Source organism: Equus asinus, chromosome 6, assembly GCF_041296235.1.
Source record: "Equus asinus isolate D_3611 breed Donkey chromosome 6, EquAss-T2T_v2, whole genome shotgun sequence".
Taxonomy (NCBI): domain Eukaryota; kingdom Metazoa; phylum Chordata; class Mammalia; order Perissodactyla; family Equidae; genus Equus; species Equus asinus.
Genome location: NC_091795.1, coordinates 42,916,506 through 42,934,057, shown reverse-complemented (window position 1 = coordinate 42,934,057; position 17,552 = coordinate 42,916,506). Strand labels below are relative to the sequence as shown.

Below are 17,552 nucleotides of genomic sequence, written 5' to 3'. Positions count from 1 at the left end.
AGTTGACCTGAGAGGAAGGATACTGGAGGAATGTGAAGGCATCCACTTCTGGAGCAGTCAACAGCTCTGCCTGAAACCCGAGGAGCCCCTTCCCCTCCATGCGGGAGAGGAGCTGCTAACAGTACATCCCCAGAGGCCCAGGAGAGGCCCAGAGTGGCAGCAGAAAAGAAAGGGCCTGCCGTGGTTTCTATTTCCCCAAACACAGGAATGGCTCAGGCCAGGCCCACTCAGGAGCTGATTTCTCCTAGGGCCTGAGAAGTTGAGGGAGCCTCAAAAGCAGAACTGTGTGGATCCCTTGCCCAGCTAGAAGGGCAGAGGTTGGGCAGGAGAAAGGTATAGTCCTCCAGGCATCATGGTGATAGCGAACCTGCAGTGAGTTCGCTCACCCATTGCACAGCAAGCCAGTCTCTGACACTGGGTGTGGTGGAAGAAAGTAGGAATTTTATTTTCGCACAGCACTGAGCAAGGAGAGAGGGCAGCTAACGCTGAAATCCCAAACTCCCCAAAAAGCTAAAAGGAAGGGTTTTTGTTTGGGGTTTTATGTAGGGGAGAGGGAGCATATGGCCTTGCTGGTCGGAGCTTTCCCACCAGCCTGTCTTTGGCCTTCAGACTACTTGCAGACAGGAGGGAACCCATGACCTTGCTGGTCAGCAGCTTCCCCACCAGCCTGTATCTCTTTGCGGGGAGGAGATAATCCAGGTGCTTGTCCTTGACGGTGTCTGTCTCCATGGAGGATAGTGGATTCTGGAACCAGGAAGCCAGAGAGTAAGCAGGGAATGAGTGTTTTGGTTTTAACCCCACATATGCTGGGTTTAACATGGGGAAACTGATATCAGGGTCAATATCAGTGGCCTCAGAGACGTGATCAGCAGCACCTCTCCTCTCATCCCACTTCCCTGTCCCCACGCCCCTCCCCACCCCAGGCTCCCAGCTCTTACTTCTCCACAGGAACAGCATCTGCCAACAGGAAAGAAACACCAGGAGGTTGCTGCATCCTTGCCAAGAGAGTTCCATGTTCTGTGGCTAGAAAAAAATCAAATGGACATTTTATACATTAATACCAGAGCCACTCGTCAGCTGGGACCTCTCACACAGTGGTTCTTCCCGCCCCTACTGAAGGATACAGTGCCATGCTGCTAGAGATGCAGACCCCTCACTTCAGACACCCCAGAAGTTTTTCAGTCATCCATATCAACCCCTAACAACACAAGGTGGTAAGCTGTCTGCCAGGAGGTGGCTAGATCCAACAGCTTTGATGGTAAGGAGATACCTACGGCCTGTAAGCAGGGGCCCAGAGCAGCTGAGAGCCGGCAGTCCCCCTTCTTCAAGCATCACCCCTGGGATTTATCTTGAGAACCACCCTTCTCTCACGCTCAGTCTGTCTGGAAAGGGCGAGGCTGAACCCATACTCAATTCCCAGCCCCAAGAATGAGCTGTGGCTCGATCAACATACCCCATCTCCCTGACCTCCATTATTGCTTCAGAGAGAAGAGCGTGTGACCCAATGCTGGTTTTTTGTTGGAGCTTTTGGAAAAGGGAGTTCTTTCCTCTGAAGTAGTAGAGCCATGAGGTTGTGGGCTTGGAGTTACCCAGACCGCCAATGGGGGGAGTCTGCCTGGCACTAACGCCAAACCAGAGACAGGGCTGGAGGGAGGCAGCTTCATGACGTGAGCTCCTGCACCCAGCTGCACAAGGTGTCCCAACTTCACATCCCACAGCAAACCCAACAACAGCAACAACAATCCCTCACATCACAGGTCTCAGTGCAGCCCACCATCCCACCTGGCTTTCACTCATTTAGTTTTCTCACTGCTCTCCCTGTCTCTCGTCTTGCCCCCTCTCAAGGGCTGTCACCATATAGCAGGCATAATGGTCTTTCCAAAAAACAATTAGATGTATACACATACATGAACTAACCTTCTTAGCCAAAAAGAACCAATGACACCCCAATAGCAGTGACGACACACAGCACCCAGATCTTGGTTTCTAGTACCATTCTCCAAAAAAAAGAAACCAGGGCTCTTTGGAGAAATGGCTGATTCTAGGATGGGGGCAGGAAATAAACAAAATGAGCTTGGAGTATCTTGTATCATCAGAAAGTAAGGAGATGCTTGAAAAAAATAATGCAGGTATCTCACAATGACACAAGAGTCAACCGAAAGAGCTCCCAGTGGCCAAAGCTGGAAAAATTTGAGCAAGAAAATACATAAAATAGTATTGGATTATAACCCAAAATATAAAATCCACAAAGCCATATTCATATAAATAAATGTTTAAATAAATAAATAGATAAATCTCCCATGCAGAAAAACTCCAAATAATTTATGTAGATACTTCATTCTCAAGGAAGTAGAGCTTAACTTCCTACTCCTTAAGTGTGGGCTGCACACAGTGACTGCTGTGGTCTGAATGTTTGTGCCCCTCAAAATTCCTATGTTGAAATCCTAACCCCCAATGTGATGGTATTAGGAGGTGGGGCCTTTGGGAAGGGATTAGGTCATGAGGGTGGCGTCCTGTGAATGAGATTAGTGCCCTTGAAAGAGGCCCCAGAGAACTTGCTTGCCTCTTCTGCCATGTGAGGACACAACTAGAGGTCTGTGACCTGGAAGAGAGCCCTCACTCCACCATGCTGGCACCCTGATCTTGGACTTCCAGCCTCCAGACTGTGAGAAATAAATTTCTGTTGTTTATAGCTACTCAAGCCGTCGCATTTTGTTATAGTGGCCCAAACAGACTAAGATGGACTTCCTCCCAAAGAGTACAATATGGAAAGGTAGAGGTAGAGTCACTTTACAGTGAACGAAATGGACAAACATTACCTCAGTCTGGACATCAAGGTCAACATCAACAGGGATGAGTCATGTTGACTGTATGTACCCATGATGAGCATGGATTTTACCTCTGAAGTTTTCCTCCAAAAATGCATTACCCCAGTCTGATGAAAAACATTAGACAAGCCCATTTTAAAGGCTACTCTACAAAATACCTGACCAGTACTCCTCAAAACTGTCAAGGTCATCAAAAACAAGGAAAGTCTGAGAAACTGTCACGGCCAAGAGGAGCCTAAGGAAACGTGATGACTAAAAGTAATGTGGAATCCTAAATGGAACCCCAGAACAGAGAAAGGACACAAGGGAAAAGCTAAGGAAATGTGAATAAAGAATAGACTTTAGACTTAGTTATCATGTGTTGATATTGGTCCATTTATTGTGACAGATGTACCACATTAATGTAAGATGTCAATAAGACAGGAAATGGGTAGGAGTATACAGGAGCTCTTGTTACTACCTTCACAATTTTTTTTGTAAAGCTAAAACTATTCTAAAATAAAAATTTGTTTTTTTAAAAAGAGATGTTGTTATTTTACAGCATCTCAGAAGACCAGAAAGTCTGGCTTTGGAGTCTACACTGACAGGAAGAATGCTCTGACAACAGTGAGATACCTCTAGAACCAGCAACACTAAACCCTGTCTAAGCACCAAACAAACACCAGGACCAAATCAAAGGTTTCTCCTGGGTGCATCTGATCAGTGGGGTCTGGATCACACACTTGCACCTTTCTGCAAGGAAGACCGCACAAACTGCTTCTGCTGCTGACTGGAGAAGTGGGGGAGGGAGGCAGAAACCCTAAGTTATCTACAGCAAGAGGCTACTCAGTGTGAAAGAAGGACCACAAAAGCATGACAAATGTTGAGAAAAACAGAGAAAGAAAGAAATTGAGAAGAGAGGAAGAAACAGAAAGAAGGAAGATGGATGATAGATAGATGAAGATGATAGATGACAGATAGATCGATCGATCGATAGATGATAGATAGAAGATAGATGGATGATGATGATACATAGATGATAGATAGATGATAGAAGATAGATAGATAGATAGATAGATAGATAGATAGATAGATAGATGAAGCATGAAAACACAGAAGTAAAATATTACAGTAAGTACCTGTTCACAAGAGTTGGGATCCGTCAATCCATAAGAATGAGTCCAATATTTTTTGTCCCTCTTCTTTTATATTCAAATACAAAAGTACAGATTTTTCAATAGTACTTTATTGCAACATTGAGAGACAGTGTGTCAAGAATTGTTAGCCTGCTGAATCAGAAAAAAATTACTGTAATAAAATAAATACACAAGTTAGGTGAGACTAAGTTCTTACTGGTCTTTGGCTCCCAACTTTCCATCTGACAATGGAAAAACTCCTGGAATTTTATTAGAAATATTACAGTGTCCATGACCTGAGGAGCCAAGTACTGCTGATGCCCGCCCCTCACTTGAGATAGGGACTGAAGCACTGTCAAGGCCGGGACTTCTTGGGTGAGGCCCGGTTGTCAGCAGAAGGCAGGTACCCATATAGTGACCTCACTGGAGAGGTGAGCCCTGCATGTGGGGGTAAGTGAGCCAGGGTCACAAGACAAGGCAAAGCAACAGCCGTCCCAGCTTCATGAAGGCAGGAGGCCATGGCAATGCTCTGCTGGCTAGTTACAGGATGGGTCACAGACTCCAGATAAAAACACATCCTCACTGACTCGGGCTCTGTCACTTTGGAATAACAGCAACAGGTGGGGGCAGGAGGCAAGTCTTGCCATGGGATCCACACGCACAGAACCCAGGAGGATCAGGAGGGCCTGACTGGATCTTGAGTGGCACCAGGAACCTCAGCAGCCAGAGCCCTTGGGCGTTCACTCTGCTGCCCTCCTCTCCGCATCTCAGCTACTCTTCCCTCTGCGCCACTCTCCCTTCTCTGCCAGATACACTCCTCACGTGCTTTCCTTCTCTGCCTCCTGGCTTCTGCTTATTCCCGGTTTCTGCTGATGCCCCATGATGGCCCCTCCAGCCTTTCTCTAACTCAGGGCCTTCCAGCACGACTTCCCTCTGTTAACCGCATCATCCCCTGGATATTTTCAGGTTCACATTCTTTCCCCAGAGAAGTGGTCAGATTGTCCCGCCCATCCCTTCACACCAGAACCAACCAGAGATCTCTGACCAGCCTTGTTCTGATCACCTTCTATTCACCCCACCGGTGAGAATCTTCATCAACTCAGGCTGCTATAACAAAAATACCATAGACTAAGAGGCTTACACAAGAGAAATTTCTTTTTCACTGCTCTGGAGGCTAGGAAGTCCAAGACCAGGGTGCCAGTAGATTCAGTTCCTTGTAAGGACTCTCTTCCTGGTTTGCAGACGACCATCTTCTCATTGTACCCTCACCTGGAGAACAGCAGAGAGAAAGAAGCAAGTTCTTGTGTCTCTTCTTAAGGGCACGAATCCCATCATGAGGGCTCCACTCTCATGACCTAATTATCTCCTAAAGTCACCACCTCCTACACAATCCCATTGGGGATTAGGGTTTCAACATATGAATTTTGAGGGGACACATTCAATTCATAGCAGTAAGGAAGGAATTCCCCACCCCAAATAGTACAATATGGCTGAACACTTGACATCTGACACTACACAGATGAGACTGACACTAACTTATTAGTCATATACACTCACAGTGCAAAGAAGAGTACACTGCACATCATTTGGGCCACACGGGGGTTACACCTGGGAGCAGAGTGAACCAGCAAGGGCTGTGGGAGGCAGGCTTTGTAGTAACAAGAGGACAAGGTGTCCCGGGTTTCAGCAGGAGGATGTGACAGGCTTGTTTGAATAGTTTCCTGGGTTGGTGGAACCCACTAGGTTGAAAACTAGGTTGAGTGCAGGTGGTCCAGTTAATAGGGGAACTTTCCAGGTGGGGCAGCATATCTGGTGAGAGCAAGGGAACTCACATGAGGCTTTTGGGGCCCTGCAAGGCTCATCACAGCAGCACATGAACTTTTAGGCCTTGCAATATGAGCCTGTGAATCAGCTGCCTTAGTAACGAGTGCCCACCACAGGGAGGAAGGTGGAGTGCGGAGCAGGGTCCCATGCTACTCAACATGGCAGCCCAGACATTGTGACTAATACGTCAAGTATGAGAGCAAAATGGAGAGCAGCGCGATGTCTAGAAACACAAAGGGGCAGTTCCCTAGAGGCAGCTCTGGAGCCCATCACTTGTATTTAATTTCTACATCAGCTTGTGCTATGCCCAGATAGCTGACACGGGGAAGAAGTAAAATCCTCCCGTAATTGCTCATTTGAATCTGTGAAGAGCAGGAACAACAAAACATTCCTTAGGGGCGATGTAGAAGAATTCTTTTATACCCGCAGCAGCCCAGTTCTGGCTGCCCATCTTCTCTTCCCTGACCCACTCACCCCCTCAGACCTCCACAGTCTCTGGAACTGGCCTGCAAATGCATCCTGCATGGATGCAATCACTGACTACCCATCCCTCATCCATCACATTTTAAAATCCCCATTTGTCCTTCAAGCTTTCTCCTAGTGCTGTAAGCCCCGACCCCTTTGCACCCAGAGCGCCATGCTGCTGGCCACAGACATTGAAGGAAAATGTCCTCTCCCTAAGGAGGGCTCTAACGAAGACCCCAAGGAGGGGAAGGCCGCCCTGCTGAGCCCACCCCTGTGCTCATCGCGTTCCTTCCTGCTTCCCCTTCTGTCTGCTGTGGTCTGGATTCCTGCCTCGGCTGCCGGAGGTGGGATTTGGACCCAATGCTTGTGAACAGGGTCTCTGTGAAGAGTGGGAAACCTGAGGCGTCGCCCCTCGGGAGTAAAGCCAGAGGCTAGAAGATGGTCCACTGAACATCCAAGAGGAAAGACCACCAAGAAAGTCGTGACACTGCAGAGCTCGCTCTACTTGATTTCAGTAAAAACCAGGGGTAAGGACTGCGCGCTGTCTGCGGCATTTCCAGGGCTGGAACTTCCCCACTCCTTGTTGTTTTTGACCCCTCAACCATTTCCTGAGACTGTCCCAGAACTGCATGGCCAGCAAAGCAGATGGCCTTTCCCACACAATCACCCCTACACCCAGGAATAAAAAGGTACACTGAGGCAGGCCTTCACCCGGGCAGAGCTTTATTCTAATGAGGCTTGAACTCTGTAGGTACTGAGGGCCACTTCGCCTGCACAGGGCATGGGAAGAGAGGAAATATGGAAGAAAGAAGAGGTGCGGGGAGGTGAGGCAGAGGGCTGGGCAGAGGACGAAGACAGAGCTGGGCCGGGAGTTTACCGAGTAAGGGACGTCGGGGGAGAAGAAGCGTGGTTGCTGGTCCAGCTCTAAAAGAGACATGTTTCTTGTCGGCCCCTGATCTGAACCAACTGAGCCCATCCCAGGGAAGAAAAGGCTCAGACCTCAAGCAACGTGACAAAGAGGGTGATGCGACATGGCATGCACAGGGTCACCAAGAGCAGAGCTCTTCCCGCTGAGAACATGGCAGCCTAAGCGGACAGCAGGGAATTCTGGGGCATCAGCTGGAAAAGCCCTGAGTCTCGGTATCAGGAAAATTGCCTGGGTGGTCTGCAGTAACTTCCACGTGATGAAACTGAGGCTTCTCTGAAAGGAAGCGACCCCCAGGGTGTTGCCCCAGATTATGGGTCTTGATCTACCTTACTGAGGCAGTTTGAACTTCTAAATCCTCTCTACCCTCCCCTCCCATTTTAACCCAAGATCTCCTTTCCATTCCAGCTATCTCTATGGGGTTGGAGAATTCCCAGCCAAGGCAGACAGACTCCAGGATGCCTTTGGGACAATTTCGAAGCAAGAAAAATTAAGGTGCAAAGTGACCCTGGAGTATGGAGGAAACAGCAGCATTTCCTTGAGTTTGACTAGCTTTGGAGCTCAAAACGTGAGCTTGGGGGCCAGTCCTGTCACGCTTCTGATGGGGTGTAGGGCCGTTTACAGATGAAAAGGAGTGTTATGTCACAGGAGGCATCATTCCACGACTGAAGCGAGAACAGCTTTATATTGGCACAGTGTTCATTGCTTCCATAATTGTTGGGCTCACCTGGAATCCAGAATCTACCATGAGAAAAAAACAAGAAAAATGCATTTACAAAGTTGGAGAGCAGTGAAGAAATGAGTCACTTCAATCTCAACTTTGGTCCTAGGTGATAGCATCACGAGTTTTTGTACCCAAGCCAGAGAGGCAGGGGATGGATTGGTGACCTATCAACCTGTGAGTCTACAATCACCCCCCAAGTTAGGGGAGAACCAGCCCACCACTCTCCCGGTCCTACGCAAACCACAGTGCAAAGACCCAAACCGAGCACAGGGTCCCTGCTGAAGCAGGGTGGAGGGCCATGCTGCCAAACCTTAGAGGGCACAGGGAGGCCATGGATTCATCCCTGGTCCCACAGCCAATTAGTGGCAGAAGTGAACTAGATCTCGGTTCAATGCTCCTGCCACCCTAGGACAGGGGAGAATCACAAACTCTGTAGTTGGGGGAAATGTCACCTAACCCTTCATGCCCTGGCCCTGGCCTGGGAAGCCAGGCTGGGAAGGAGGGCTCTGGGGTCTCACCTGGCACTCTGGACCTTGTCGAATGGAGTGTCATCCACCCAGTGCCAGTCCCCCTCACTCCCTGCTTTGGTCAGGCCAATCCAGTGGAGAAGGCCACCTGCTGCCTTGTAGAGAAACTCCTGTGGGGAAGACGAATGAGCAGAGACGCTGCCATGACTCACAGTGGACACATGTGTCTCTCTGGGTGCTCTTGCCCTGTCCTCAGTGACAGTCCTTGAACCCAAGACACACCATGCACGCTGACCTCTCTCAAACCTTTTCCTGTCCCTGCCCAGAGCCCAGAGTCCATCATCCAAATTATGATTTGTCTTTGCCCTGCAGCTGACAGACTCAGGACTCAGGCCTTTCTGCCCCTCAGGAAGCAGAGGCTCAGGCACAGGAAAGACTCAGCTAAACCCCAGAGCAGGGACCCCAGGAGAACAGCCCCCCTAATAATAGCTATATTTAGTGAGCACTTAATATACACAAGGCACTATGCATTTAGATGCACAGGTATGCATTTACTCATTTATTCTCGGAGGGAGGTACCATTATCATGAACATTTTGTCAATTAATAAGCTGAGGCCTAAGGAAGTTGCATAATCTACCCTGGGCTCTGGGGCCAGTTGGAGGCAGGGCTGGGACTCTAAACTGACCCCAGGGCCCATGCTCCTTCCTGTGCTGCTAGCCCACCTCCTGTATGGAAGGGGTTTATTCCGTATTCTGCCTCACCACGTGGGAGGCTTCTTGGGTTATATAGTGTCATTAACGCATTTCAAAAATATTTCTGGTTTTGCGGCACTTGAAAGATTGTACCTCCCTGCCCTCTTGGAAGCTAGGAGTATCGCGTAATTTGCTTTGGCCAATGAAATGTGAGCAGAAGTTACATCTGTTGTTTCCAGGCAGAAGCTTCAAGAGCCAATGCAAATTTGTCATGTTCCCTTTCCTGCCTCAGCAATCGTGGAAACAACTGTTGAGATGAAGTCTCCTTTGACCTGGATCTTCAAGTAACCACCATGAGCAGAAGGTGTAGTATAAATGAGAAATAATCTTTCATCATTAGGTCACTGCTATTTGGGGATTTTTGTCACCACAGTATAATCTTGCCCCTCCTGCCTGGTACAGCTACTCATACAGCCCCTTCTTAGAGCCCATGGGGGCAACAGCACTCACCTGTTCACTCTCTGAGGTCACTGAGGTCAGATGTGAATTCCTGGATATACAAAACTGCTGGGCACTGTACCAGGTCTTTTGGACACGAGAAAAGTAATAGAAGTTCCCCTTGAAGTACTTCCAGCCTTGAGAAACCACCTGGAGGATGTCATCTGGGGAACAAGTGTGAAAGGTGACCACCGGTGTCCTGTCTCCTCTGGGTGCTGGCTGGGAAGGAGTACTTGAGTGGGATCCCAGAGGAACAGTGAATGGGGCTGGGCTCTGGGGTCCTTGGGTCCTTGGGTAGGGGCTAGGGGACACTCTCTCAGGTTCTGAAAGTCTGACTGAGATTAGTAGAGACCCTGGGCTCAGAGAGGGGAGAGTGAGAGAAGATGGATCAAGAATCTGTCTCTCTCACGAAGGAGAAACAATTCTCGATTGGCCATCACAAGTCGCTGAGCCTATGGTCTCTAGGCAAGGAACGTAATAGAAAATGGCTAGGTTTGGGCCAGAACAGAGGCCTCCCTAATGCTTGTATATTGTGTGCCTTGGTATGGGAGCCCTAGCTGGTCCCTGGTCGCCTCTCTCCTGAACAGTCCCTAAATCCTCCCCAGTGCCAGTGCTGAGCCCTCTCTTCTTAACTTTCCAGGCATTTCTGCCCTCCTCCTCTCTCCACACCCCAGACCAGTGGCCTCAGGCCTGAAGTTGGCAAGGTCCCATGGGCTGCTAGTCAGCTTGCAAAGTGACTTCTTTTCTGAGTCACTTACTTTGCTGTTTGAGCAACTTGCTGACATTCTCCAAGCTGCTCTGGAGTGCCCGGACCTTTGCATTTAAAGTGCTGGCTTTGTCCAAGTCTCTTTTTAACTCTGGGATTTGGGCGTTTAAATTATCGACTTCCTCCCAACTTTTTGTTAACGTCTGGATCCGAGCATTGGCTTCCTTCACATCAGTTTCCAACCTCCGCATCTGAGAACGCACACGATCCAGGCTGGCATTCACCATCTGGACCTGAACGCCAGTCGCCGCCACGCCACCTCTATTCCTCTTAATTTCAGAACTTAGGGTGCTGATGTTGTCCACACGACCTTTCAGCAACTGGGCATTGCTCTTTACATCTGATATTGTGCCCATAAACCAGGAATCTGGATTTGAGAAAGTGAAGAGGTCAGCTAAGGGGATCCCCAGGGGCAGGAGGAGGGTGTTGTCAGGGTGATCAAAGGAAGGGAAGGGAAGGGACAAGCTCAAGCTTCTCAAGGACCCAACCCAAAGAGCTGTCACCTACCTTCCATTCACTCATAATGCATTCACTCAACAAACCTGCGGTAGGCACCTACCCTGTGCCAGGAACTCTGGTGGCTGCAGATAATGCAGAGATTGATAAAACACAGGCCCTCTGTTAGAGCAGAAGTGGGGATTAGTACCCAGTCCTAAGTTTTCTTTGAGTGTTCAGGGCATATTTGGCAAAAAGATGCCCTCAACCACCCCCTCGTCCCTGCCCCACATCCCTCTGGGCCCCGTCACTTGATTCCCAGCCCTGTCTTTTCAGAGACCCCTGCAGCGGCCATCAGCCAGGGCAGCAGTTTCCCTCCCACGTCTGTCCACAGGCCCCCGTGACCATGCGAGGGGCCAGCCATGCAGTCTTCTATTCTGGAAGTGACTTCTCCAGAGAGTGCAGACAGGAAGATTTATGAAACCACTTTTCCCCTTCCCTCATCCCACCCACTGTCACACTCTGCTCAAGTGACAGGCTCGGGTGCCATAGAGGAGACCAAAAGTAAACCAGAAAGTCTCAAAGCAGAGGAGACTCTGCTCAGAGGCTCTAAGTCTGACACCAAAAATATCCCAAGGCCTAAAAGGGAGAAGATAGACGTTCCCTCCCTCTGCTTTCTGGAGACGTAGTGGGAGCAAGAAGGCTCTGCCAGCAGCAGAGGCCATGAGGCTTGCCAAAGCCAGAAGAGGAAGAAAGATAAGTCACACACCAGTGAAGAAGTAGGAAGCCTCCCTTGAAGGAGCTCCACAAGAACAGGAGGATGAAGAGAGTGCAAAGGGGTCCTGGCGAGCAGATGAACCATGGCCATGGGTTGGCTCGTTGGCCACATTCTCCATCTAGCCATTTGGGGCTGAGGGTATAGTGGGGACCCCATTGCTTGTGGGGACAGGAAACCTTTTGCTGACTGTTGGGGGCTGCCCAAAAGACTCTGAATCGAAGGGACACAGAGCTTAGAGATGGAGGAGAAAATGACATGGGATGAAGAAATAGGTGAACATTTCTTGGGGACAAAAGAGCATATCTTTGTGCACAAGCAGGTAAGTGCTGGTCTCACTCAGGAAAATCTCCCCAGAATTGGGAAGAAGAGAGCAGGAGTGCATCTTGTGGGGACAGGGAGCTTGGGACTGCACGTGAAAGGAGGAGAAAAGAGACAAATGAAAAGCCACAGGTGGGAGACACCACTGGAGAGCAGGAAAGAGAGGGTCCGGATGTCGAGGGAGCTGACTGGCTGTGGAGAAGGACCAGGCCCAGACAGCTAAGCCTGAGGACTTACAGAGAATGGCCTGCAGTGTGACGGAGGCGACCAGGACCAGCAGCAGGAAGATTACTGCAGCACGGACTGTGAGAAGTTTCCTCAGAACCAGAGACGGACCCATCTTGGGAGGAGGCTCTGTTGAAAGAAGAAGAGAATGTTTGTTGAAGGACCGGCAAACAGCGGGTTTGGGCAGAGAGCACGGAGCCCGTTCTGAGCAGTGACTGGTGCTTGCCTCGGGGCCAGAGGGAGATGTTCTGTTTATCTACAGTGAAGTGTGCATCAGGGACCTCGCTCTCTGCAGCCTTCATCCCGCACGCTCACCCTTGCAGCACAGGTGCTTCCAGCTGGCTCTCTCTCCAAGGACCTTTTATCTAGAGGAAAAAGGAAGTGAGTCCCACAGGAAGCCATCATGTCATCCCAAAGTTCCCCATTCCTGACTTACACACCTTGCCTAGCCTAGGCCACAGCTCAGTCTTCCCCTTAAAGATCTAAACTTTCAGGAAGAAGCCATTTGTCCTCTTCTCTGGGGGGGTCTGTTACACAGACACTTTAACCATCTTGTCCCAAGGCTATCCTATTTCTCTTATAAGATTCCCCTCATCTATCATCCATCCACCCGTCCATTCATCCCACAAACACATATTGAGTGTCTTCTAGGTACCAGGCACTGGACCAGGACTGGGCCACAAAGCTGAATAGCTCAGTCTTTGCACTCAAGCAGCTTATGGTCCGGTAAGAAAGACACGCCTGAGGAAATAAATTACACTACAAGGTGATGAGCATAACAATAGAAGAATATACACACTTCAAAGGAAGTACAGAGAAAGGAGTAATGGGGAAAATTTCCAAAAGTAGAAAGACTAGCATATTCAAAACTATGGAGTCAAAAGACGGCATGGAGTGTCTGGCAAACTGGAAGTAGTTTGGCAATGTTGGCATGTACAATATATGACAGCAGCCGGCAGGGCATGGGCTAAAGAGGCACCTGGGGTCAAATCATGGAAATCCTCTTGGGTCATGTTAAGAAGCTTGAACTCTGGCTTATGGATGTCTTCAGGCAGGAGAGAGATAAGGACAGGGACATTGCAGAATGATTGCTCTGATCATGGTGAGCAGCATAGATTAGGGCGTGGGGAGCCTGGAGGCAGGGAGACCATAAAGAGACCACTGCAATAGAATATCCTCCTTTCTGTTGTCAAGGCATCTTAGATGATACAGTATCCCTTTATAAAATGGGCTTGGCGATTCAAAATATAAGTGTAAGATGTGGATTCTCCTCCCCGCTTCCTGCACACGTCACCTTCCCAAAGTGGGTAGGCTCAACTAAGAACTGTTCTTTCATATATGGGAGATGTGCAAGGCAGAGAGGAACTATTTGGGGGCTCAATGAAGGACTAAGTTTTCTCCTGGGCAGCTTCTCATGCTTTGAAGAAGTCTGAGGATCTGAGAAACCTGGTATATAACAGATTCTAAACAAATATTTCTTGGAAGGTAGGAAAGAGAGGAAAGGAGAGAGGGAGAGAAGGAGAAAAGGAAAGAAGTTAGTCCAGATAATTAGATGAATGGATGGATGGATGGATGGATGGATGGATGGAGGATCGATGGATGGATAGATGGAAGATAAATGAATGGAAGAGTTGATGGCTCATCATTACTCAACTCTGAAACCTATAGTCTATGGACTGAGATCTGTCTTCCAGAAGCTACTGCTTCTTTCCAGCAGTTCTCATTCATTTCCGTAGCACAGGCATGAGGGAAGTGTGATTTACACCTTACCCAAGAATGCACAAGAACTCTGGCCACAGGACCACAAAGCTGGCCCAGACTTGCTGAGTCTGAGCCAGTGGATCTGGATGACAGAGTAGTGTCAGGGACAAGGGTTGGAAGCTAAGAGAGCAGGGCCAAGGAACTAGCCACCTACACTGCTGCCTTTGATGAGTGATGTGCTCAGCCCATTGTACCTATAGGCCCCTTGCTGCTTCTCTCCAGGCTGACTAGGCCTCAGACTGGAGCTCCTTCTCTGACTGGAAGAGGAAAGGCAAAGAGGGCTCCACCCCACACTTCCCAAGTGCTAGGAAAGAGGCTGGCTCACAATGATGGTGACCCATTCATCCTATCTCATCTCCTTTCTACCCACATTCTGTCTATAGCTTCCAGGGCTGCTATCTGTTCTAATCTTTGACATTAGCTAACACCGCAAATTGAAGGCCTCACTAACTCACTGCCTGTCTCTGAATGTTTACAACTACACCCACTCTCTTCAGGCTGCTCATCTAGTTGCAGAGCCTGGGTTCCACAAGGGCTCAGAAGAGCTTAGAATGTTCTGCCTCTGGACTCTCCTGCTTGGTACCCAGTCTAACCCCAGAGTCACCTCCACTCTTCTGCTCCTGGCTCCTGGCCTTACATCCACACACTTGCTATAGTCCAGGGCCCAGAGGGGTGGATAAGAATCTGAGTTACTCAAGACTCTGGTAAAAGGCACCCTTGGGGGTCCTGGTCTCCCCCTAAGGCATTTGAGGGAGAGAAGCTGACACACAGCACAACTTGAGGGTGTCTGGCCCCTTCCCTCTGTGTCAAAAAGTTGACTTTTCCCAAACCTCTGCTGGTTTATAGAATGAGTTATTGAGGCAATGCCCATAAGCCCTGTCAGCTGTCCCAGGAAAGGATACAGAAGCCTCATCAAGGTTGGGGAGCATTTACTCCAAGTGATGAAAGTGGAGACCTCAGGTAGATATTCTGCTCATCACTGGGCAAAAGACTGATCCAGACCCAACATGAGGAAACCGAGAAAGAAGCAACCAGAATCCTGGGCCGTGGGCCCCCTGGGGTTTCAGAGATAGTGGGTATAAAGTCCCAGCCATAAGGAGTTTCATTTCCCACTTGGTGAGGAAGGAGTGAGTCACAGCTGTTTTCCTGTGGCCATACTCATCTGCAGGTATTTACTGAGTCCATCTGCAGCCTGTCCCTCTGGGCGCTCTATGTGGCCCCTGGCCTGACAGCTTGGGAGGAGAAAAGACAGCAGGAGGTGGGTGCCTCAGCCATGATTTCCAGCCAGGAAAATGGGTGATTCTCCCAGACACTCAGGCCGTCCCAGCTCTTCCAAACAGAGGAGGAACTTTGAGCCAGACCTAGAGTGACCAAAACTCACTGCTGTGTTGAAAGAAAGGGAAGTTCGGGCCCATTTTTCTGTTTCCCCATTTGTCACGCTCCTGGGGTTCTGGGACCTTTTCTGGATAAGGGTGGAGAAAGGAAGCAGTTGGGCCACTTCTCCTCTTCTCTGGTTGGGACTCTCCTTACGCTTGGGCTTGGACCACCGACATAATCAGTTGGAGTGGAAAAGAGGCCCAGGTTGTTTGAAATGCCCCAGCAGGGCCAGCATCATCCCCAAGGAGTAGCAATCTGAGTCCCTCCTCAAGGCATGGAGGAAACTAGAGTGGACAATAAACCAGGGAGAGAGGACAGAGGAGGAGAAGTGGGGAGAGGAGAGGGGAGAATGACTATGAAATGAAAAAGGAGATGCTATTACAGCTGGTCAGGCCTGCTCCACAGGCCTCAGAGGGGGACTCTCGTGTATAATGTAATGTGGGATTTGACTGGCAGATCCCAGATAATCAAGGGATTCCATGTCGCTCTCTGGATGTGTGCCCTGGGAACAGGGATAGGGCAGAGAAGCCAAGAAGAAAGGAGTGGGAGGTGAGACCATTCATCCATCTATTCATTTGGAATGCCTGCTGTGCACCAGGTGCAAGGACAAAGATAGCCATAGCCCTGCCCTCAGAAACAGTGTTCCTCTTGTTGAAAATATGGAATCCTTAGTCCTAGGGAGAAGGGAAGTCTCTCCCAAGACTGAAACGGACCGAGGACACTACAAGGGGCTTCTCTCGGTCCCCCTTGATCTTGGGAATGTGCTCCCCTTTCTTAGGACATCATATAGGGGCAGCTTTCTCTGGAACAGTGACAATGGGCCAGACCTCAGTGAACAGGCCATTATCTGGTGCCATAATAAGCGGTGTGGTATGGATATGTGTGGGCAAGCTGGCTACATGGACGAATCGCTGTGTTCCAGGCAGAGGAGGTGGCTCTGAACAATCCAAGTCAAAGAGCTCTTGCCTGTGGCCTTAAGTGGGCAAATTCACGTCAGGAAAGTTACAAAGGGCTCTTGGAAGAAGTATACATAGTTTATTTTTAAATCTTTTATGTCTTTATTGTATAACATGATATTCATTATAGAAAAAATGCAGGTAAGCACAAAGAAAAAAAATTACCTACCATCCAGAAAACAAAAACCCAGCCATACACAGTCCATTCTTCCTAACTATCTATGTGTATAGGTATCTACAGCTACATCTGTATAGATTGCTATATCTAACTAAAACTGTGCATATATTTATATAAGTCTTGAATGGGACAGTTCCTGTGTATTTTCTCCAGCATCCTTCCCACCCCCATTCTATATCAAGAATCTCTTCCCTTGAAAAATTACTCCCCTTTTTAGCACCCACATTGCTGGGCTCGTAATCAGCATCAGCAGGTTGAGTTTTCATCACATCCCATCATTCTGACACTGAGTCTTCTGCCTCCTGCTGCTACTTTTAAAGACTCTTACATTGGGCCCACTCAGGTAATCCAGGATAATTTCCCTATCTTAAAGTCAGGCGATTAGCAACTGTAATTCCACTTTGCCACGTAACTTAACATACTCCCAGGTTCTGGGGATTAGGATAGGGACATCTTTGAGGCCATTTTTCTACCTACCACACTTCCTCACCGTATTAAGTTAGAGTAGCCTTAACAGAGCCATTCAGAAAACTTGTTATATATCCCTGGAGTTTGAGAGATATAGAGTCTGGTACCTGACACAGGAATGAAAATCTAAGGCCTTCAGATGGATAAAAAAACTGCAGTACATTCAGACAATGGAATATTATTCAGCACTAAAAAGAAATGAACTATCAAGCCACGAAAAGACAAGGAGGAACCTTATATGCATATCACTAAGTGAAAGAAGTCAATCTGAAAAGGCTACCTACTATGTGGTTCCAACCATATGACATTCTGGAAAAGGCAAAACTATGGACACAGTAAAAAGATCAGTGGTTGCCTGAGGTTATAGGAGAGGGAGAGATGACTAGATGGAGCACAAAGGATTTTTCGGGCAGTGAAACTCTTCTGTATGATACTGTAATAATGGATACATGTCATTATACATTTGTCAAAACCCATCAAATATACAACAAGAGTGAACCCTAATGTGAACCGTGGACTTTGGGTGATAGTGACATGTCAACGTAGGTTCATCAATTATAACAAATGTACCACTCTGATGAAGGATATTGATAGTGGAGGAGGCTGGGGGAGGGGGGTGAGACAGGGGGTATATGAGAACTCTCTACTTTCTGCTCCATTTTGCTGTAAACCTAAAACTGCTCTAAAAAATGGTCTATTCAAAAGGTGGGGGGGGGGGGGGAATCTAAGGTAAGAAGCTTTAGCTAGCTA

General features: G+C 48.6%; 1 protein-coding gene across 2 annotated transcripts; it reads right to left on the bottom strand.

Annotated features, from left to right (window-relative positions):
• Positions 1-5,077: 5,077 nt before the first annotated feature.
• CD207 (CD207 molecule) lies at positions 5,078-12,426 on the bottom strand. 2 transcript variants are annotated; one of them, XM_070512780.1, is made up of 7 exons: positions 12,289-12,426; positions 12,075-12,191; positions 10,299-10,673; positions 9,553-9,704; positions 8,400-8,518; positions 7,885-7,898; positions 5,078-5,212 (listed from the first exon to the last, which is right to left on the bottom strand). In XM_070512780.1, exons 1-7 carry the CDS (start codon positions 12,362-12,364, stop codon positions 5,118-5,120), a joined length of 948 nt encoding a protein of 315 aa, XP_070368881.1. In that variant the 5' UTR covers positions 12,365-12,426; the 3' UTR covers positions 5,078-5,117. The 2 variants fall into 2 exon arrangements, with proteins under 2 accessions (XP_070368881.1, XP_014692304.2); XM_014836818.3 differs by lacking the exon at positions 5,078-5,212 and having other exon boundaries at positions 6,935-7,898.
• Positions 12,427-17,552: the final 5,126 nt, after the last annotated feature.

What these genes read in the sequence shown, in the direction of transcription:
- CD207 (XM_014836818.3), bottom strand. Translation starts at nt 12,364, where the DNA reads ATGAAGGCTGCAGAGAGCGAGGTCCCTGATGCACACTTCACTGTAGAT. An exon ending in CAAGTTGCTCAAACAGCAAA is followed by an intron (nt 9,705 to 10,298) that starts GTAAGTGACTCA and finishes CTTGTTCCCCAG; the next exon opens with ATGACATCCTCCAGGTGGTT. An exon ending in GACAAGGTCCAGAGTGCCAG is followed by an intron (nt 7,899 to 8,399) that starts GTGAGACCCCAG and finishes TTCTCATGGTAG; the next exon opens with ATTCTGGATTCCAGGTGAGC.